Source organism: Orcinus orca, chromosome 21 (assembly GCF_937001465.1).
Source record: "Orcinus orca chromosome 21, mOrcOrc1.1, whole genome shotgun sequence".
Lineage (NCBI taxonomy): Eukaryota > Metazoa > Chordata > Mammalia > Artiodactyla > Delphinidae > Orcinus > Orcinus orca.
In genome coordinates this window covers 5961546-5982626 of record NC_064579.1, presented here as the reverse complement: position 1 = coordinate 5982626, position 21081 = coordinate 5961546, and the positions used below count along the sequence as shown (strand labels likewise).

The following is a 21081-nucleotide window of genomic DNA, read 5'->3' as shown; positions in this document are numbered from 1 at the left end:
ACGAGGCACACCAAGACTTTGATATCCAAAGTTTTTATTGGGAGTTAATCACATGGGCATGCAGTGCCTGCATAACTCACCTTAACTACCCAGTCTCCAGCCCCTAGACATCAAACTGACACAGCATGACCCAAGGGTTCCATCATACAAACCACTCTTGTCAGGCAGGAAACTCCAAGGGCTCAGACTTCATTTCCCAGTAACTGGTCAAGGGTCAGTCCTGAAGCCCCTTGGAATGTATAGAGTTTGGGCAACGAAGTCCTACTGTGTTAACATTTTCCTGAAACTTACTTAGCACTTATTACATGCCACCTTTTATGATTAACTTCTTTTTTACCAAGTGAGTTGTATTTCCCCAGCTGGGGTGGAGGACATCATAAGAGCAGCAACAGTGTCTTATACCTTTTAGTATCCTGGGGGCTTGCAGAGTTCCATGTATTAACAGACACCCAATAGTCACTTCTGTTTCATGTGATTAAGGCTCATTTCCAACTAGACTATAAACTTCCAGAGAAAAAGAACTGGACTGTGCCTGTTTTTTGCATACCTTTTGATGCCCAGATGTTATGGTCTGAATGTTTGTGTCTCCTCAACATGCATATGTTGGAAGCTAATCACCAATGTGATGGTATTGGGATGTCATTAGGTCATGAACGTGGAGCCCTCATGGATGGGATTAGTGCCCTTATGAAAGATGACTCAGAGATCCCTCACTCCTTCTACCATGTGAGGTTACAGGCAGAGGTGCTGTTTATGAACCAGGAGGTGGGCTTTCACTAGGCACTGACTCTGTTGGTGACTTAATCTTGGACTTCCCAGCTTCCAGAACTCTAAGAATCTTAACGAATTTCTGTTGTTTATAAGACACCCAGTCTATGATATTTTGTTATAGCAGACCAAATGCACTAAGACACCAGATCAGGCCCTTAATATGATAGATGCTCAACAAATATGAGATGGTCAATGAATGTAAACATTCCCTTTTTCTCTGGGTCTCTTTGCTGAGGCCAGACCAATGCTTCATCAATGGATGGAGAGAGAGACAGAGAGTGTTTTGCAGAGAAATGAATTGCAGCAATGAATAATCAGCACAGGATTTTTTTAGAGACCAAAGGTTTTATTCCAATCAGGAGTCATTTACTTTTGGAAGCTATTTCTCTGAGTCCTTTGTGAAGAGGACAGCCTCATTGATGCTCTCAGTGATGTAATCTATGTTGTAGGAATTGATACAGGTGAAGTTGATCTGCCCATTCTTGGGGATATAGATATGCTTTTTCTTGACCAAGTAGTCCACCTGTTGGGCTGGTGATGACCATAGGGTCTCAGATCCTGAGGTGGCCACCTCTAGCTCCCCTCTAGCCTAGGGTGAATTATGGAGGAGAGGGAGTGTCAGCCTTTCTGGGGATCCAGAAGCATCTTGAAAGCAGCTCTACCTTCCTCAGGAAAGGATCAAAATCTGGGGTGAAGCTAGGGACTGGTCACCTAGTCCATGAAGTTTATGCTCAAATACAAGCCCAAATACAAGGTGAGAAAGTGGGGAGCTGTCCCTTCCTAGACACTTACGGTTGAGTCCAAGATAGCCATGGGACCCCTTCTGCTCCGTGATGTGATCCCAGGAGCCTGGGGTTCCCAGGAGCCGGAGCTTCTCCTTCACTTTCTCCTTGGTCATCATGACGTTCTTTACAACCCCTTCCAGACTCTGTTTCCTGCCAAGGGAAAGACATCAGGAAATTAAGAGCATAAGGTCTCCCCGTGCTCTCAGCCTCCTCAGTGCCTTTCCCCTCTTCTCCCTTCAAAAGTGGTGGAGCCAGGCCTCCACCTGGGATGGTTATAAATGGGAGGGGGTTTCAGCCCATATTAATGTAAGCAAGGGAAGCAGACTCTCAGGCAGACCGCCAGAGTAGCAGGCCCTTGGTCCTTCCTCATCTCCTCCTGCAATCTGGGAATGTTCAAATAATTCAATAATAATTTGACCTGGGTCCAAAAAGCGCATCCTATTACCCACTGCCGCAGGCTGGGCAACCCTCAGCATAGCCGCTGCCATTGGTACACAGGGGCTCCTCAGTAAAGAGTAAAGAGGCAATGTGGGCAGGAAGAGAGGCAGCCACTGCATCCTGTGAGTCAGCAAGTCTGTGGGTATCCAGAGGCTCCGCCCACCCGTCCTGCCCCACCCCTCCCCCTTACCATTCTCCCTGCATAGCCGTCCTGCCCCACCCCTCCCCCTTACCATTCTCCCTGCATGGCCGGGTTACAGAGGACAGAGGTGATAATGCGAGCACCCGTGGTAGGAGGGTTTAGCCACAGGGCCCGCGCGAAGTCCGTCAGCTGCGAGAGGACGCACAGCAGGAGCTCGTTACTGAGTGCCACCACCACGAGGATCCCCACTCCTTCGTCTGCAGCATTGGGACAGACAGCCTGTCTCAGCGCCCCCTCTGCCATTCCCGGGCCGTGCACGCAGTCTCTGCCCCTTGCCTTGCTGAAGAGAGGGCTGGACCGCGGGGCTCGCCACCCAGCCCCACCAAGTTGGCATGCATGCCCCGGGAAGCTGCCACAGGCTCCTCTTGCAGGAAAAAGTAGCCACAGGTAAGAGCCTTAAAGGTGGAAGGGACTTGAAAGATCACTAACTCCCACCCCTCGTCTTATAGTGGAGGAAACAGAAGCCCGAGAGGCGTGAGATGGCTCAGCTAGAGTCAGTTTTAGCAGCTGAGCTGAGACCATACCACAGAACCTGACTGGTAGCTCAGTGCCCTTCCCTTCTGCCGCCGGTGCCCTCTCTGGAGGCCTGGGTTCTCTCCAGAGGGTAGGAGATGTCAAACGCGTCGCTCGTGCCCAGGGTGGGGCACCACCAGGACTTCCCTTCTCCTCCTGCCCACGTCATACCATAAATACCAAAATTCTTGGACAGAGACTGGCTGCAGAAGAACTCAAAGCCTCGAGACACAAAGTATTGTAAGAATCTAGCATCTTCTTCCAGGTCACCTGTCGTTAAACCTTGATAGGGAATGTCAAAAAATGGAAAGATCTGCTTGCTCTGTAGGAGAAAGGAGAATGAGAAAAGGAAGGGACTGATGGAGGCACGGCAGGTGGTGAGAGGGAGGGGAGCCAGGCGGGAGGGTGGGCTCACCTTCATGAGGACCATCAACTGTGTCCACTGACCCTGCGTCAGCTTGCAGCTGCCAATGTTCCCAATCACGAAGATACAGCCATGCGGGGCCTGCTGCAGGGAGAGACTGTCTCGTCAGGCGCTTCCTTGACCACGTAGGTCGTGGCAACGGGACATTGGGAGGAGACGTGGTCCTCCGTGTTGGCTCCTACTGAAGGGCTACGAATCCAAGCCTAGAAAAGGCCTTGATGATCGAAGGGGGCGGGAAAGGAAAGGGAAACTGTGAATCAAGTCTCGGGGGGTGCTTCTGAGCGAGCACATCTACCTCCACCACATCGAGGAGCATGCTGGGGTCCAAGCACAGCCGTGCGGAGTCCCAGAAGATGTGTTCATAAACTGTAAAGCCCATGTCCTGGAAGACGAGTCCATGCGGTTCTGTGGGGAGACATCCCCCACCAGCTGGTACGCGGCAGGTGGAAAGATGGAAGCAGCCACACCAGAGAGTGAGCCTGAGGGGGAGGGTCAGTGGCCGAAGGCAGGACAGTAACAGGAGAGGGACAAGCATACCTTGGCTCGTCCACCATGTTTCTCATGACAGAGGTTGCAGAGGACAACAGTGGAGATTGCAAATGGGGTAGGAATCAGGAACACAGGACGGGGGTCTGCTGTCGCCCCCACTTGCCTAACACTCACCTTTGTGAGAAGAAATGATGTAAACTACTTGAGAATCCCGATGCCAAGTTTTGAGGAACTGGGCCCCCAGCTGGAAAGCACCGCTGTCACCTACAGTGTGCACGCCCCCTGCCTGCCAGCAAACCAGAAGCAGGAGTAGCACCTGCAGGCACTGATGTTTCCCAGAAAAAGCTGGGGAAGGAGGGTCACTTCCTCATGGAGGTCAAAGCAACATGCTCCAACACATACGCCTCCATTGACTCATTCAACCAGATTTACTGAGCACCTACTATGTGCCAGACACTGTAGTAGGCACTTGGGATGCATAAGGGAACAAAAAGAACACCCTCCACCCCCGTGGTGCTCACATCCATACCAGGCACGGGCAGCCTTTTTCTACAAAGGGCCAAGTAGTCAATGTTTTAGGCTTTCAGGCTGTATAACTATTCAAGTCTGCCTTTATAGCAGAAGACAGCTCTGGACAAGGCAAGCAAATGATCGTGGCCATGCTCCAATAACATTTTCTGGACACTGGAATTTGAATTTCATATAATTTTCATGTGTCCCAAAATATTACCCCTCTTTGATTTTCAACCATTAAAAAAAAATTAAAAAAGAGTGATGGTGATACCAGCCCCACTTCAGATTCAGATCATCCCCTTCTTAAAAGAGCTTGCACATGAGCACGTGGGCTGGTGCGAGAGCCCTGGTTTGGGGTCCTGGCTCTGCCCTCCAGTGACCAAGCTGGGGGACTCTTTGAGCCTCAAGGGGCCCATCCAAAGTCTCTTTCAGGTTTATGATTGTACATCCCCTATCCCCGATCTCCACTCCTTGTGTCTCGGTGAGTAAGGAAAGGGCCCTGCTTCTCACCCTGTTCTCCATAATGACTTGGCTGTCCTTTCCAAAGAGGAGGTTCAAGGAGGCCTGGATGAATGATTTCATGCCCATCACTGGCGTGTACTCGTAGGTCAGGGAGGGATCCTGGGCGATCTGCATTCGGGTCTTGCGCACGACAGAGGACACCCAGGGTTGGCCTTGGCTGGTCATGCAGACTGTGAAGGTAAGGGAAGAGGGGGCTCTTTTTTTTTGCGGTACGCGGGCCTCTCACTGTTGTGGCCTCTCCTGTTGCGGAGCACAGGCTCCGGACGCGCAGGCTCAGCGACCATGGCTCACGGGCCCAGCCGCTCCGTGGCACGTGGGATCTTCCCGGACCGGGGCACACACCCGCGTCCCCTGCATCGGCAGGCGGACTCTCAACCACTGCGCCACCAGGGAAGCCCGAAGAGGGGGCTCTTAACGCCCACCTCAGCATCTGCGAGTTTGGGCTCTTCAGAAAGCCCACAGATCTGTCCTGCCTCTCTTGGGGCTTTGGGAAGTCATCTAGGAAAAGACGACTTTCCTTTTCTTTTTCCCCTTTTATCAAAACAATGTGTTGTTAGTGAATGTATCTAATGTTCATCTTTTTAAAAAAGGCAACAGAAACCTATGCCATTTAAGGGGCAAAAATGATAGACAACATGAGAGCTGTAGGTACATGAGACTGAACAAAGGTGACACTGACTTTCACCATAACAAGGGCTGGCTGCATCCCTGAACGGTCCATTTTAGGAGCCATTCTCAGTACAGGAGCGGAGGAGGGAGGGGGTGGAATGAAGAGGCTGAAGAAAGTACAGTGTCCACGCAGGCCCCAAGCGTAGAGCTGGGGGAGAGGATACAGCTCTTATCAAATCCCGGGAAACCCGCAGAGAAGGGCAGAGGGCACAGAATGACCCAGGAGGTTTCCTGCTCTTTTATTTACCAACTGGGCAATTCTGTTAACAGGAGCAGAGCTGTCTGTCTGGGGAGGCTTGGGCTCTCTCCCGATACGGCCCTCCGAGAGGCAATGATGGTAGACTAGGTCTCACACTCCAAAACTACGAGGCACCTACCTTTATAGGCCAGGAACACCTTGTTAGGGTGGTCATCTTGTTTGTAGGTCTTCAGCAAGCTGCCTTCTAGCTTCTGGGCTAGGGGCACATCCGTGAACACAGACATCGTTGAGGGAAAGTAGAGCCAAGACTGTGCTTCCGCTCCCGAAGGCTTCTGCTCTGCAGCGTTCCTCCAAGTCTGGACCCGACAGACCAGCCTCTTCCCAGAACCTTGGCAACTCCAACGCAGAGGCTCCGGTCAACTGGTCACCAGAGCAACAGAACCCCACCACTCACTGTCTCCGCGGTGGCCGTCCTCCAGGGCTATGGGAATACTGCAAGACAACTGGGGAGAACCCTCTTAGAGAGGGGGCCGGGGGAGGGCGTAGGGAGGACCTGGAACTCCCAGGCACCTCTCCCTAACTCACTGGCTCCTCTCGTCACCTAATCCAAAATAACAAGTCAGCCCCTTAGAAGATGGGGCAACGCAGGCAGCCATGAGCCTGGCGAGGGCTCCTCCTGCAGATGGGAAAATCTCTGACCCAGCAGTAACGTGAATCGAGGGATACATTTTAAAAGCTTCTACTTTCATTTTGCTCAGGGCTCCAGATTTTTTTTTTTTAATAGAAAGAAATCACTGTTTTCTTCTACAGTTATTTTCATAAAGAGTCCTATGTTTAGAACAGTATAACTTGCAACTCTCTAAGCCAATCCTGTTTCTCTGTTATTTACAGACAAGACTTCTACATTTGCAAACTGTTTCAGTGGTGGCCAAGCAGCAAGTGTAGAAGGCAGAGATCAAAGGCAGAAAGCGTTGGCCTCTGCAGGGTCAGTCTTGCATTTTGCTTTCTTTTTTTTTCCAAATGACTTTGTGATCCTTGCAGACACTGTTGGTGTCTCACTCAAATACATTTTCCAGCCCTGTTGGTGGATAAGGCTTATCTTTCAGATCTACCTTCCAGATTGTCCTTGGCAACAGGAAACCACCTGGCAGGTTACACCCCCATCAGCATCACACTTATACCCCCAGGACTGCCTGATCCTGGCATACAAAAAGCCAGCCCTCTTGCCTTGGGGGATGCACGTGGCTCAATTTGCACTTTAGGGCCCATCCCCCAATCAGGCCAAGGCCCCATCCTTGCACGGCCCCCTCCCCTTCACAATCGTGCTTCCCTCACTTCCTTACAGGTTCCTCCTACAGGGCACTCCCTCTGAAAATCACATGCCCCAAACCTCTGTCTCAGCCTGTGCTTCCAGGGAACCTGCCTTGAGACAATGATAGTGGAAGTTATCCTTATTATTGTAGAAAACTTTAAAACTTCAAAAAACAATAACAAAGAGCACCGATGTCCTACAGTCAATCCACAACCACAGTTAACATTTTGGTGTACACCCCTCTGGTTTCTTCTCTAAGATGTTTATATTTTAAGATGATGGTTATTGGGACTTCCCTGGTGGCGCAGTGGTTAAGAATCCGCCTACCAATGCAGGAAACACTGGTTCGATTCCTGGTCTGGGAAGATCCCACATGCTGTGGAGTAACTAAGCCCGTGCGCCACAACTACTGAGCCTGTGTTCTAGACTCCACGAGCCACAACTACTGAGCCTTTGTGCCACAACTACTGAAACCTGCACACCTAGAGCCTGTGCTCCGCAACAAGAGAAGCCCACACACCACGAGGAAGAGTAGCCCCTGCTCGCCGCAACTACAGAAAGCCCGTGTGCAGCAACGAAGACCCAACGCAGCCAGAAAAAAAAAAAGATTATGGAGATCAAAATTGCCATGTCATTATTCATCATTCTTGTTTTCACTACACATTTCAGTTGTGACAATTTTAACATCTGTGCCAATGAGAACTTTTCATGCAGCAGGTAATAAAAAACCCAACCTAAACTACCTTGAGAAAGAGAAGGAATTTCTTGGCTCTATAAGGGGGCAGCCCAGGGTACATCTGACCTCACTCATCGTTCAAGCCAGAGCGTAATGAGTCGTCAGGGCTCCAGCTCCCTTTTCTGTGGTTCCCTTGGCTCTGCTCTTCCGGATGTTTCTGCTCTGTTCTCGGGCTGACTCTGGGCACGGGAGCAAATGCCAGTGTAGCACATGTGCAGAGGAAACGCATCTGAGGAATTTACATTGCAGCTCTGTTTGCAAATAAACTAAATGCCAATTCCTGAAGGAATGTTTACATTAATAATGGGATATCCATATAATGGAATCCCATGCAGGTGTTAAAGGCAGCCCTACGTGTACAAATGTATAAAAATATTCAAGATACATCATTAAGAACAAAGGAGGTACAAATAGATAGCAAAGTGGGGAATATTTGGGGGGATATATCAATAAAAGATGCATTTGCATGTATATGCCTAGAAAATCTCTGGAAGGGTGCATGAGAAGCAGGTAACTGTGATCACCTCTGCAAACTGGAACAGGCTGGCTGGTGGACAAGGACAGAGAATAACCCTGACTTGCTTTCCACTGGACACCATGTTGCCCCTTGGAAATGTTAGACCACCTGCATATGATTTCTCATTTAAAAAGTGTTTATGGGCTTCCCTGGTGGCGCAGTGATTGAGAGTCCGCCTGCCGATGCAGGGGACACGGGTTCGTGCCCCGGTCCGGGAAGATCCCACATGCCGCGGAGTGGCTGGGCCCGTGAGCCATGGCTGCTGAGCCTGCGCGTCCGGAGCCTGTGCTTCGCAACGGGAGGGGCCACAACAGTGAGAGGCCCGTGTACCGCAAAAAAAAAAAAAAAAAAAGTGTTTATGTTTTCAAACAATGGCTGCAGCCTTTCCAGACGTTACATCCTCACTATCCAGAAGAAGAGAAAGCGTCTCTTCTCTTGGCTCCTTGCAAGAACGAGGAAGCTTCCCTCCTCGAAGCCCCCGGCCTCCTTTCTCTGGCTGCAGTCGGTCACTGGCCCATCCCTGACCGAGGATGGGATACTCTGGTGCGTGTAAACCAGTCACCTAGAGCTGAGGCGGGGTGTTCATCCCTCCCAAACTGCACAGCTAAGCATGGACAGAAGCATTCCCAAAAGAGATGCCAGGTGTTCTCAGAAATGGGAGAGCGGAGAAGGGATGCTGGAAAGGCAGTCAGAGAGTGTTCACTGAATCATCCATTCCCAAGGCTTAAGAACCACCATCTTTTTTTTTTTTTTTTTTTTTAATTTTGGCCACATGGGCTCTTCTAGTTGCAGCGCGGGCTTAGTTGCCCCACAGCGTGTGGGATCTTAGTTCCCCGGCCAGGGATCTAACTCACGTCCCCTGCGCTGGAAGGTGGATTCTTAACCACTGGACCACCAGGGAAGTCCCCAGGAACCACCATCTTTAATGGCTATTTTTATGTGTGTTGGCTTTGTGCTTCCAAACGTGTTAAACATCCACGGTCCCCATTGCCGTCTCAGCAGCAGAGGGAAGGTTCCTTTCTGGTCTACCCTAGGCTACGGAGAGTGACAGCATGTGGGGAGTAACGGAGGGGGCGGTTGGCTTGTGCCTGAGGCTCTGCCTGGAAGCTGATCAGCCAATAACTGGGGATGGAGTGTTTGTGGCCCCAAGTTCTGACCATGCCTGGGGTGTTCCCTAGAACACCAGCCCACGCTCTAGGGGCCCGGGCTTCAGAGTTGTGACACACGGGCTCAGTAGTTGTGGCTTGTGGGCTCTAGAGCACAGGCTCAGCAGTTGTGGTGCACGGGCTTAGTTGCTCCGCAGCATGTGGGATCTTCCTGGACCAGGGCTTGAACCCATGTTCTCTGCATTGGCAGGCAGATTCTTAGCCACTGCACCAGCGGGGAAGTCCCACATACTTTGCTTCTAATAAACACTTGTATCTTTTATCTTTTTCACAATCTTGGTCTCTTTGCTGAATTCTTTCTTCAAAGAAGACAAGGACTGAGGCCCTTCTTCCAGCTTTTCACTGCTGGAATCAATCTGTCAGACTTACTGTTGAGCTGCGCCCACAGGCCTGCAAGCCATGGACTTGTCCAGTCTCAAGAGCCCAGAGTCAGCAACAGAGACATCAATGGTGTAATGGATGAGAGGGACCTTACATGTCTGAAGCGAGGTCTTGGAGCAACACCCCGCTGTGTGTGGCAGACAGAAGGCAGGACAAGGCAGTAGTCTTCGCTCCCGGGGTAATAGAGAGATTACTAGTTATAGGGGACTTGACGTCAGGATGGCTCATCAGTTAACAGGGAAACCAGCAAAGGGGTGCACCCCTCATGGCTCCTTTGGTAAACTATCATAGTTGAAATAGTTCTGATCTAAAGATTAGAACAATCACTAGCTAGGGCCAGGGTAAGTACATAGGCATTTACTGATTAGGCTCTATGATTAAGAGGGAAGGTCAGTCAGGTGAGTAGGGTGTAGGTGAAGCAGGGCCTGGCCCAGCAGGGGATGTACAGAGAGCAAGAGAACAGCCATCTTGGGTGGCCTGACCATACACTTATATATCCGACTCCAGTTTCTTTCCTAACTTCCGACTTGGAAATCCAAATGCCTACATAGTATCCCAATAAATCATTCATAGACGTTTCAAATTTACTGTATCTAAAAACTAACTCATAGTTTCATATCCTCCCATCATTTCTCCCCATTTTAGTAAGTGGCAAGTCCCTTCTGCCAGGTTCTCAGCCCAAAACTCTTGGTCTCATCCCGGACTTCTCTCTCTTTCTCTTACACCCTACCTCCAAGCCATCAGCAAACCCTGTCAGTTTTACTTTGTAACATATTTAGAATCTGTTCACTTTAAAATTATTACTTATTGCTGGAAGGGATGGGCGAGTGGATGAGTAGAGGGTACAATCTGTGTTTGGATGGGCGACAGAGGGTACAGTCTGTGTGAAGGTACAAAGAAAAATTAGCTCTTTAGTGAATTTAAATGTCGTTGGGGGAATTCCCTGGTGGTCCACTGGTAGGACTCTGCGCGTTCAATGCCGAGGGCCCAGGTTCAATCCCTGGTTGGGAAACGAAGATCCCATAGGCTGTGCAGTGTGGCCAAAAACTAAAAATTAAGTGTGGTTGGAATAAAAGTGTATGGGGGAGAGGAGTGGTGTGAAATCAGGTTAGGAGGGTAGGCACTTGTCCATCTAATGCCAGGCCCTTGTGTTAAGGGGTCTGAATCCTACCCCAAATGCTTCCAAAAATCACTGAATGATTTTGAGAAAAGGAATGACACAGATTTATACTTTAGAAAAATCTATCTGTGGGCTTGTGGGAGATGAACTGGAGGGAAGCCAGAGCTAGGCAAGAAGGCCCAGTGAAGACTATCTGAGTTAATTCGGTTAAGTGTTGAAGGCCTGAGATATGCTGTGGGTACCAGGTAAACTCACCAGATGTCCTCCATAAAAATACCAGGCACCACAGCAAGCCTGGAGGGAGATGTCAGTTCTGCAAAATATTTGCTTAATTTAAACAATATCTTATGTATCATTAATAATATTCACTTACTTTTGTCCAACTTTTCTACCTTTTTTTTTTTTTTTTAAGAAACATCTTTTTCCTTACAACAACTTGCAAGAAATGTTAAAGGAAAGCAAGGCAAAGTTTTCAAAACTGTTTCATTCTATGGGGTCAGAAGTGCAATACCAGAACGGGTCAAACCAGCTAGCCAGCAAGACTACCAAGGGGATGGGCATGAGAGTTAGGGTTAGGGAGAAAGGACTAGTTTGCTCTTAAAATGTGTTCTCCCCTCTGCGTCTTCACGTAGCGGTGATGTTTGCCACCAGCCTCATATGTTTCTCCTTCCCCCCAAATGGTAAGAATTTCTTCATTGGGAAAGCAGCTGCCTGTGGACCTGGGAGAGTGTTCCGACGTCAGTTAGATTCAGACTGGGGCCCAAGGGGAGCCCGCAGAGGAAGGGCTCAGTCACATGATCCAGTGACGGGGGGGGGGGGGGGGGGGGGGGGGAGAGAAAACAGAGAAGCCGTGGGTGGCGCTGAGCTGATGCAAAGCTCTCCCGTGCCCAGCACTCTCTTCTCTGGGAAGAACTGACCCATCTACTCTTCCTTCTGGGAATACCAACAGCAGAAGCAATAAGACTTCATCTTGTTTCTTGCTGAAGAGGCTTTGGGAACTGTGTTTACTGTGTGTTATAAAGCGTGGTTCCTCGCTAGCAACTCAGAAATGAAAACTGTAGTGCAATGGGTTCTTTAGCTCCTAATTTTATCAAAAGGCTGGGGAGAAGGAATCATAGAATGACTGGTCATTCCCTCAGGAGTGAAGGACGGAGGCTGAGAGATGCTCTTTCTGGACCAGACAAGCAAGAGTTTCCCAGAGTCCTTTGGAGAAAAGCAGGCCATGGCAGATCATGGGACCTTCCTGAGCTTGGGGTCCCATTGTATTTCGGTTTCTGATAGGAAATCTTTAAAAACAGGACCAGAGAAGGACTGTTAGAAAGAGCAGCCTGGGACAGAATTGGGAAGTAAGTTTATATTTGTTTTTCTATTATTGGGCCACAGATTACCACAAAGCAGCTCAGAACAACACACATTTATTATTTCACTTTCCATGGGTCAGGAGCCTGGGTCTTCTGCTCAGGGTCTCACCAGGCTGCAATGACCGTGTTGGCCAGGGCTGCAGTCTCACCTGGAGCTCAGGGTCCTCTTTCAGGTTCACACGGAACCCATTTCCTTGCAGCTATAGAGCTCACCGTGGCTGGCTTCCTCAAGGCTAGTAGGTGCATCTCTCTTCTCTGCCCTCTGACCTTCTTTTAAAGGGCTCACCTGATTAAATCAGGCCCACCTGAGGATAATCTCCCTTTCTGTTAACCTAAATCAATGGATTAGGGACCTTAATTACATCTTCAAAATCCCTTCCCCTCTGCCACATAACATGACATAATCACAAGAGTAACATCCCATCACTTTTGGCGTTTTCTATTTGTTAGAAGCAAATTATAGGCCCCACCCACGTTCAAGGGGAGGGGATTATATAAGGACATGGGTCCTTGGAGGTCATCTCAGAATTCTGCCTGCCACAGAGTCCAAGAGCTTCTGGAGAAAACAGCCCTTCCGTGAGGGGTGACTGGAGTGGATGAAAATTTCATGAGATCAGAACTATTTGTTAAAGAGTTCACATGGATCTCTCACTGTAATGGGTTGAACAGTGCCGCCTACCAAAAGGTATGTCAACCAGAACCTGAGAACGTGACCCAGTTTGGAAGAAGGGTCTTTGCTGATATAATTAAGGCAAAGATCTTGAGACGAGATCATCCTGGATTAGAATAGGCCCCAAATCCAAATCCGATCTGTCTCTTACAAAGACACATCTGTGCCTTTCTATGAGACAGGAAAGGAGAGGACACACAGGGACACCGGGGGAAAGTGAAGACAGAGGTAGACATCAAAGCTATGTGTCTGTAAGTCAATGAAAGCCAAGAATTGTCACAGCCATCAGAGGCTGGGAACGGGGCCTGGAATGGACTCTCCTTCAGGGCCTCCGGAAGGAACCAGCCCTGTCAACACCTTGATTTCAGACTCCTGGCCTCCAGAACTGTGAGAGAATGGATTTCTGTTGTTTTAAGCCTCCAAGGCTGTGGTCACTTGTTGTGGCGGTCTTGGGAAACGAGCACGCTCACCGTCCCCATGTGAACTAATGTCCAGGAGATGGGCTTGGTGGCCACAGGTACGACACGAACTCAGACTCTACAGAAATGCCAGTTCCCAGAGATGCCCTAGGGGAACCCAAGCAAGGCAGCCTTGTAAGCCAAGCCACGTTCATTACAGAATGTAGGAGATGTCCGTTCATTGTTATCCTTTTGTTGCCTCCCTTCACTGATGAATGTGTTTGATTCAGCAGCTATTAAAAAAAAAAAAAAAAGCAAAAACAACTGTAGCTTAACAGGATAGACATTTATTTCTCTTTCATTTAAGAGTTTTAAACATAAGCAGTTCAGGGCTAAAAAGATGACTTCACACCGTTGGACACCCAGGCTCCCCATGTCTGGTTCTTCTGCCATTGGCAACACATGGTTACCATCTCATGACCCAATGTGGCTGCTTCAGTTCTTACCATCACATCTGCATTCCAGCCGGCTGGAAGTGGACAAGCGGACATGGGGGATACACCCTTTCCCTTTCAGACGTGGAAGCTGCACACTTCAATCAGCTAGGACTTAAGTCACTTAGTCACACCTAGTTGCAGGTGAGGCCGCAATGTGTTTTTAGGGAGGCCACATGCCCCAATAAAACTTAAGGGTTCTGTTACTCAAGGAAGAAGGGAAGAATGGAGAATGGACAGCAAATTCTGCCCACATGAGACAACAAACACAAAGTCTGACTTGACGAATCGCCTCTCAAATCTGGGGCCCAGGGAGATGGGAGAAAAGGCTCGTAACTGGAAATCCAGGAGTGCATAGCATGCCCACTACCCTTCTGACTGATTATAGGATGAAACAGAGCCTGGGAAATGTGGGTTTGAGACAGCAGTAATAAGATGAGCGTGGAGAGTTAAAAGTGTTCCTGCTTCCCCATCACACCCTCAGCTGTGGGTAGAATTGCGTCCCCCTAAAAGAGATGTTGAATCTTAAATTCTGGTACCCCAGAATGTGACCTTATTTGGAAATAGGGTCTTTGCATGTATAATCAAGTTAAAATGAAGTCTTACGGAATTATGCTGGGCCCTGATCCAATGGCTGGTGTCCTTATAAGAGGAGGGAAATTTGGACACAGACACACGGGGGAGAAAGCCAGACAAAGACGGAGGCAGAAGTTGCAGTGAGGCAGCTATGAGTCAGGCGACACCCAGGCTTGCTGGCAGCCACCAGAAGCTACAAGAGGCAAAAGGGGATTCTTCCCCCAGAGCCTTCGGAGGGAGCATGATCCTGCCAACACCTTGATTTTGGACTTCTAGCCTCTAGAACTGAATAATTTTCTGTTTGTGGTGATTTGTTATGGAAGGTTTAGCAAACTAATATACCATCTCCCTCTTCCGGTTCCTTAGGGTACATTCTCACAAATGTACCATAAAGCACAGACATCTAAAAGTGCCCTCTCTCTTAAACCTTCTGTCCATCCTTAAAATGACCTCATTATAAATGCTGCACCCCAATGGTAGGGTGAGCCAAACCATGACCAAAAGGTCAGGCACAGGCCAGATCAGGGTCTGATCGTGAAAAGAGAGCTGGAGGGGGAGGTGTACAGTGACATGGAGGTGACACCAGTGGAATCAGCCTGAGGTAGGGATGAACCTGTGGAAGAAAGACCAGGCAGGACATGCCCACAGTGACCAAAGACAAGTGGGTCCAAGATCCAGGCTGTCAACAGAAGCAGGACCAAACAAAGACCAAAGCCAGGAGACCTGGGACTAGTCCGAGCTCCATACTCTATGACACCCCTTACACTGGTGGAGCCCTTTCAGTTTCCAAATCTTTTCACATACAGCCTCTCATCTGAGCTGCAAAACCAGTGTGCAGGAACTGAGTAGAGCAGTAATATAATCTGCATTTGATTCACAGGCAAACAGAGATGTTAAATCACTTGCTCTGTGTGACTGATGGTGAGCAGTGAGTGCAGGGAAAAGAAAGTGAACTTGGGAGCCTGGTAGACTGGGTTAGAATCAGCACAGCAAGCTCTTTGATTTCTATGCAGCTGTATTTTTTCTTTGTTGTCACTACAACATAACATTTGGAGAGCACCTCTTAGAGTGTTGGCATATTTATTGATGGGTTATTCCCTTCCTTCCTTTTTTATTTGTTTTTTCCATCTCCAAATTCCGTGCAGTGTTGCCTTTCATTGACTACACTAATCTTGGCTACTCACAATTCACCTCTCTAGAAGTCAGTTTCTTCATCCATTTTATCAAAGGATTGGGCTAAACCATTCCTAGGGTCTCTTCAAGTTTTTGCAAGTCAGGACAACTTGCAAACTCTGTCCACACCTGTTGTACCTTAAACCGCCGTCAGGGGGCGCCTCGCACCGCTTATGCCTTGGATGGAGCACAAAAGCTCTGCATAAACGCTGACGCTGCAGAGCTCTGCCTAGGGCTCCCCAGAGGTCGATAAGAGCCAGCCGTCCCAGTCACCGTCATTCCCCTTCTAAAGGCAAGAGAGGAGAGAAAGGGTTATTCTCCACTTATTTTATAGATGAGGAAACTGAGGAATGCATTCTGATTTTCCTTAATCCCATAATAGGATGAGCTATGAAAGAGTCAATGGCCCTATGGAGTTTCTGCTCATCAGACAGTTGAGCGTCATACTTCAACTGCTTACTCATTGGCCTAAGGCAGACTGTCCGCAGGGCGTTTGGCAGGGGGCTGGGGCGGGCATTAGCAGATCTGTACCCCCATTGCCGGCTCCCATTTTTTCCTGGGACAGACACACAAACAAAGACATACTCCCTCCGCCAAGAGGGTCTGAGAGGGAGCCTGGATCTCTGGCTTTTAGGATGGAACCATAAAGGAAACTGTTTCCATGGCCTTCACCTGTGGCCCCAGGACGACAGGGAGAAGCTGCTCAACTCTGTAAGGGTGGAGGGATGAAGCTGGTGTGGAATGATAGCCCCGTGACCCCCCACAAGGACCACAGCCTGCACTTACCATCACTCCCCAGAAGAATCTACCACAGAGAGAGTCCTAGGAAAGTCTGTTATCAACCTCCCCCTCCCCCTAATTCTGCCTGCCCCTCAGCAGTCCCACCTGATGCAGAAGGAAGGTTCCCTCTGAAAAACCCAGTCACCCCTCATCCCCTGTCCTCCAGCTCAGCACTCTCCCCTCCCACCCCCTCCCTTCTGCCCACGCCCAGGCCGGGCCCGCTGTTCGGAAGGCCCTTTTGTTCTCACTGGTCTGTAAGTCTTCACACCCCTAGGCTCCGAGGATGGTTGTTTGTCTTCCACAGTTCAAGTGCTCAGGCCCCGTGCTCGCGCTAGCGAGGGCAGCCCACTTGGCATCTGAGGATGTAAATCTCCCTCAGCCTGACACCTGGCCACACGTTGCTGGAGAAACGACCAGAGCAGCCGGCTGCCTCTCCATCAGATGCACCGGTGACAATTCGCAGACGGAGTCCACAGCCCCGGTGCAAGTCTAAACACTCCAGACAGCTGGCACGCGGGTGCACGTCGAGCAAGACTCAAGCCTTATGAGCCCCTGGTTAGCGTTCAAGGACAATTCTACACACCAGAGCGCCCTTCCTCCCCAAAATCATCATTCTCCCCTGCCTGGCACTGACTGGGCAACTTCCCTCGGCGATGCTGGGAAAATATCCAGAGATGGGGAGAGAGCAGAGGCCCTCTTACGTGTCCCCAGGCTAAAGCAAGACTTCCCTCTCCCCTAAGGGTTCAACAGTTGCGTCCTTGCCAAGAAACTTTCCATACCTCAGACACCAGAGATCTCACACTGCTCTGGGTCGAAAAGGAGAAAGTCATCTTTGGTATGCAAACATCCTAAGAAATAAAACCTGGACTCCTGGACAAGAGAAAGCAGCTGAGGCCAGGTCCAATTCACAGGCAACACCCATATGTGGAAATCCACCGAGCTCATCCTCAGGGCAGATCAGAGATTCATATCCCTGCAGCCCCTGAACTTAGCCAATGCATTGTATGCTGCTGTCATCCAGCACGTTAAACTTTTGACGATTTAGTGGCTATCCTGTAAATCAGCCCGGACAATGGTCTCTGCTCATGGAGTTTAAATAAGAAACCACAAAATGACCCGGGGATTTCCATAGCAATTTTCTTTCCATAGGAAACTGCCTGATAAAGTTCATAAAAATTGAAATAAGGGGAAAAAAATTATCAACGAGCTCAAACTTGTAACTCCAGTTTTACTTCAAGAGGATAATATAGGGCTTCCCTGGTGGCGCAGTGGTTGAGAGTCCACCTGCCGATACAGGGGACACGGGTTCGTGCTCCGGTCCGGGAAGATCCCATATGCCACGGAGAGGCTGGGCCCGTGAGCCATGGCCGCTGAGCCTGCGCGTCCGGAGCCTGTGCTCCACAACGGGAGAGCGGGGAGAGGCCACAACAGTGAGAGGCCCGTGTACCGCAAAAGAAAAAAAAAAAAAAAGAGGATAATATAGATTCCTGCCCCTCAGGAAAGGGAGTGGGAAGGTAGAGGTTATGGAAAGGATGGGAAATGTCAGAATATATTTATAACCCAAGACATCTGCCCAACACAAACAACGGTCTGCATGTCCAGACACACGTACAGCACCAAACAAAACTGGTTCCTGAATCCACCACCGGCTTATAGCACAAGAGCTCCATATGCCCTGATCCCAGGCACAGCAGCCCCATCCTCCTGTGGACACACTGCTCAATCCCGTGGGTAGAATGGCTTCCAGGAATTTTGGAAAGGGTGGGGAGACAGGAGTGTCAAAGGCTCAAACTCCATCTCCTTCACCCAAACAGACTTCATTTTTCCTTTCATGAGGATTAAGAAGAAAGGGGCAAGGATTAGTCCAAATTTATTGCCTCGGTCAAAAGCCAGCTCTAAGAAGGGAGAAAGTGGATTATGCAAAGAAAACAAATGGAGAGAAAAGAGGACAATGGATACTCTGCATTCAGTAATATTTATTAATTTGATTTTAAAAGGAAAAGAAGGAATCCATTCTAATGGTTCCCCTTCCCACGAACCCAGGAGCCCCCCAAACTCTAAAGAAGTCCTTCTGACCCTGCTGTGAGGCAGATCAGAGCCATCCTGTGCCTAAAGTGGGGGAGGCTGGAGCTTAGAGGGCTGTAGTGAGGGAGCCAGGAACCAGACCCCAAACCTTGGCCTTTTCTAGCTGCTGCTTCTCAGCCTGGGTCGCCAGGGCCTCCAGTACACTGACTGGTTCATCAGGGTCTGGGTGGCAGAAGGAATGGAACGAGGGTGCTCTCTTTGCCCTAAGCACACAGCACTCAAGTGAGCAAGGGGATGGGTGCCCAGGCAAAGCCAGCCCGGCTGCTGCAAGGACAGCCAGACACTCAGGCTGCTGAGGTAGTGGTGAAGTTCAGGGCTGGGGTTTAGAAAACGTCTCTCGGAAGGAGAGAGAGAGAGAGAGAGAGAGAATGGTGAAAACCCACTTCGTAAGGGTTCCCCCTCCCAAGCCAGACCCCCTCCCCATCTCATGGCTCAGTGGTCAGGTTCCGGAGGGCAGAGTTTTCCAGCTGGGAAACTCCACAGGGCTCATTCCGAACAGGCCAGAGGCTCTCCAAAGGTTCTGGATCAATGGAGTTGTTTCTTCAAGGCCTAAGAAAGTCCCCAGGAAGCCCTGAAAAAAATGGAGATGAGGTATCTTGGGGTGAGGGGGCAGAGGGTGGGAACAGGAGAGGGAAATGGGTGAAGGTCAGGGACCTTGAGGGGCACGTGCGGTTACACAAAAGCCTCGGGGACCCACCCTGCCACAAAGCCCAACCCAACTTCAACCCGGCCCAGTTCCTACCCGGGAAGAATTCGCACTCACACGTTCCTGAGCCTGTCTAGCCTCCATCCCAGAAGTGGATTCTCACCTTCATAGCTATCAAACCTTTCAAAGAAACCAAAGCTGAGCCCGAGGGCTTTGGGGGACCTCTGGTCTAGTCAAAGCCAGCCCAAGAGGTGGCAAGAAATCTGGGCAAAGAAACTGAGCTAGAACACCAAAACTAGAGCTGACCAGGCGAGGGGGGCCCTTGGGCACAGCGGGACCCACCCCATCCCCGGCCCCCCCTTGCTCCTGGGGTGGAGAACAACGGGCCCGCCCTCCTTTGCTTCAACCCCAGGGCAGGGTGGGTTGGGATGCGGGAAAAGAAAGGGCCCTGGGTTCCACTTCGGTTCCCTACTCCATGCCCCACTTCCCTCGATGCAGAGACCCCAGCCCCATCTTCTCCTACCGAACCCCAAGCTCAAAAAACTGAAGGGGCTTCCCTGGTGGCGCAGTGGTTGAGAGTCCGCCTGCGGATGCAGGGGACACGGGTTCGTGTCCCGGTCCGGGAAGATCCCACATGCCGCGGAGCGGCTGGGCCCATGAGCCATGGCCGCTGAGCCTGCGCGTCCGGAGCCTGTGCTCCGCAACGGGAGAGGCCACAACAGTGAGAGGCCCGCGTACCGCAAAAAAAAAAAAAAATTGACCGAAGGAGATACAGAATGCTTCCTGATCCCGAGCCGTCAACCCCTTCGCCTTGGCTACCTACCAGTCGAGCGGTGGGCGCTGCCTGGGTTCTGCGGGGCTGGTCAGGGCCGCGGGGGCGGGGAGGCGGCGGCGGGGTGCTCCTCGGGCCGGCAGCGGCCCAGCAGGCGGCGAAAGGCGCTGCGAAAGTCAGGGCTGCGGCAGTAGATGAGCTGGTTGAAGGCAGAGTTGGCATAGCCTAGACAGTTAAGGGCGAGGAAAGCGGGGTCGGGCACTAGAGAGGGGCCTCCGAGGGCGCGCAGCACGTTGACTACAAAGAAGGGCAACCAGCAGAGAGTGAAGTTTCCCATGATGAGCCCCATGGTGAGCAGGGCGCGGTGTTCCCGCAGAGGCAGAAGGCGCGCCGGCCGCCGACCGTAGGAGGGCACCCCTGCGGGCCAGGCGCACGGCCCCGCCGGGGCGGGGCACAGGGAGCAAGACCGAGCCCGCGGAGACTCCTCTGGCGGGAAGCGGCCCAGCTCCCGGAGCAGAAAGCGCAGCTGGCGCGTAGCCACCGCGAAAAGTCGCGCGTAGACGAAGAGCATCACCTGGAGCGGAAAGTAGAAGGAGACGGAGGAGAGCGGCGCGTAGGGCATGTTGGAGGCGAAGGCGCAGCAGCGCGGATTGCAGTGGCAACGCTGCGCCTCGGCGTCGGCCCCGACGCGCCACCATTTGCTCATGATGGGCGCAAACGACACCAAGGCGGACACGACCCACACCGGGACCACTGCTGCCCGGGTTCGGCGTTTGGTGACCAGCGCGCCGTAGCGCAGCGGGTCGGTCACGGCCAGGTAGCGGTCCACCGCCAAGGCGCACAGGGTTTCCATGCTGGCGGTCACACACAGCACGCCCACCGAGGTCCACACCTCGCAACCGGTGGCGCCCAGGGGCCAGTGGCCGGTCAGCGCCAACGTGGCCCCCCGCGGCACTACCAGGAACCCCACCACCAGGTCGGCTGTGGCCAGCGAAGTCACGAACACGTCGGTCATGGTCTGGAGTTTCGGCGTCCGGGCGATGGCTACGATTACCAGCAGGTTGCCCCCCACGGTGGCCAGCACCGCCAGCGCCAACAGAGCCCCGCTAGTGCCACCGCCCACGGCACCCCGGGCAGCCCGCTCGCGTTGGCAGTATTGGGCGCCCGGGTGGGGACATCTGGCCATGGGGCCAGAGGGCTGTTCCCGTGCAGCCAGGGAGCCATTCCTGCGTCGCGCGCGGGGCGGGAGGGAAAGAGGGAAGGGGTCTCGCAGCTTACCCGGCTCAGGGGACGGGGCAGCGGGCCGTGGGAGCGATTCCCCCGGCCTGGGCCATCCTCCCCAGTCGACCCGCGAGAACGCACAGCCTGC

At 51.3% G+C, this 21081-nt stretch overlaps 2 protein-coding genes across 4 annotated transcripts; both read right to left on the bottom strand.

The window, feature by feature from the left end:
* Positions 1-1105: 1105 nt before the first annotated feature.
* GOT1L1 (glutamic-oxaloacetic transaminase 1 like 1) lies at positions 1106-6303 on the bottom strand. 3 transcript variants are annotated; one of them, XM_004284877.3, is made up of 9 exons: positions 5704-6303; positions 4646-4827; positions 3797-3908; positions 3429-3538; positions 3125-3217; positions 2881-3031; positions 2228-2393; positions 1564-1706; positions 1106-1302 (listed from the first exon to the last, which is right to left on the bottom strand). In XM_004284877.3, the coding sequence occupies exons 1-9, from the start codon at positions 5807-5809 to the stop codon at positions 1151-1153; spliced, it is 1215 nt and encodes a 404-aa protein (XP_004284925.2). In that variant the 5' UTR covers positions 5810-6303; the 3' UTR covers positions 1106-1150. The 3 variants fall into 3 exon arrangements, with proteins under 3 accessions (XP_004284925.2, XP_049560277.1, XP_049560278.1); XM_049704320.1 differs by having other exon boundaries at positions 2980-3031; XM_049704321.1 differs by having other exon boundaries at positions 1106-1360; positions 5704-6302.
* A 6695-nt stretch (positions 6304-12998) lies between these two features.
* ADRB3 (adrenoceptor beta 3) lies at positions 12999-21081 on the bottom strand. The gene is given in 3 exon segments (XM_033415053.2): positions 12999-15715; positions 19764-20819; positions 20822-21081. Coding segments are annotated over 2 exon segments (1131 nt in total). The 5' UTR covers positions 20937-21081; the 3' UTR covers positions 12999-15715; positions 19764-19803.

Coding starts and splice junctions, on each gene's coding strand:
- GOT1L1 (XM_004284877.3), bottom strand. CDS start 5,809: ATGTCTGTGTTCACGGATGTGCCCCTAGCCCAGAAGCTAGAAGGCAGC. Junction 3,032..3,124: donor AGTTGATGGTCCTCATGAAG/GTGAGCCCACCC, acceptor TTTCTCCTACAG/AGCAAGCAGATCTTTCCATT. Junction 1,707..2,227: donor CCGGCCATGCAGGGAGAATG/GTAAGGGGGAGG, acceptor TTCCCTTGGCAG/GAAACAGAGTCTGGAAGGGG.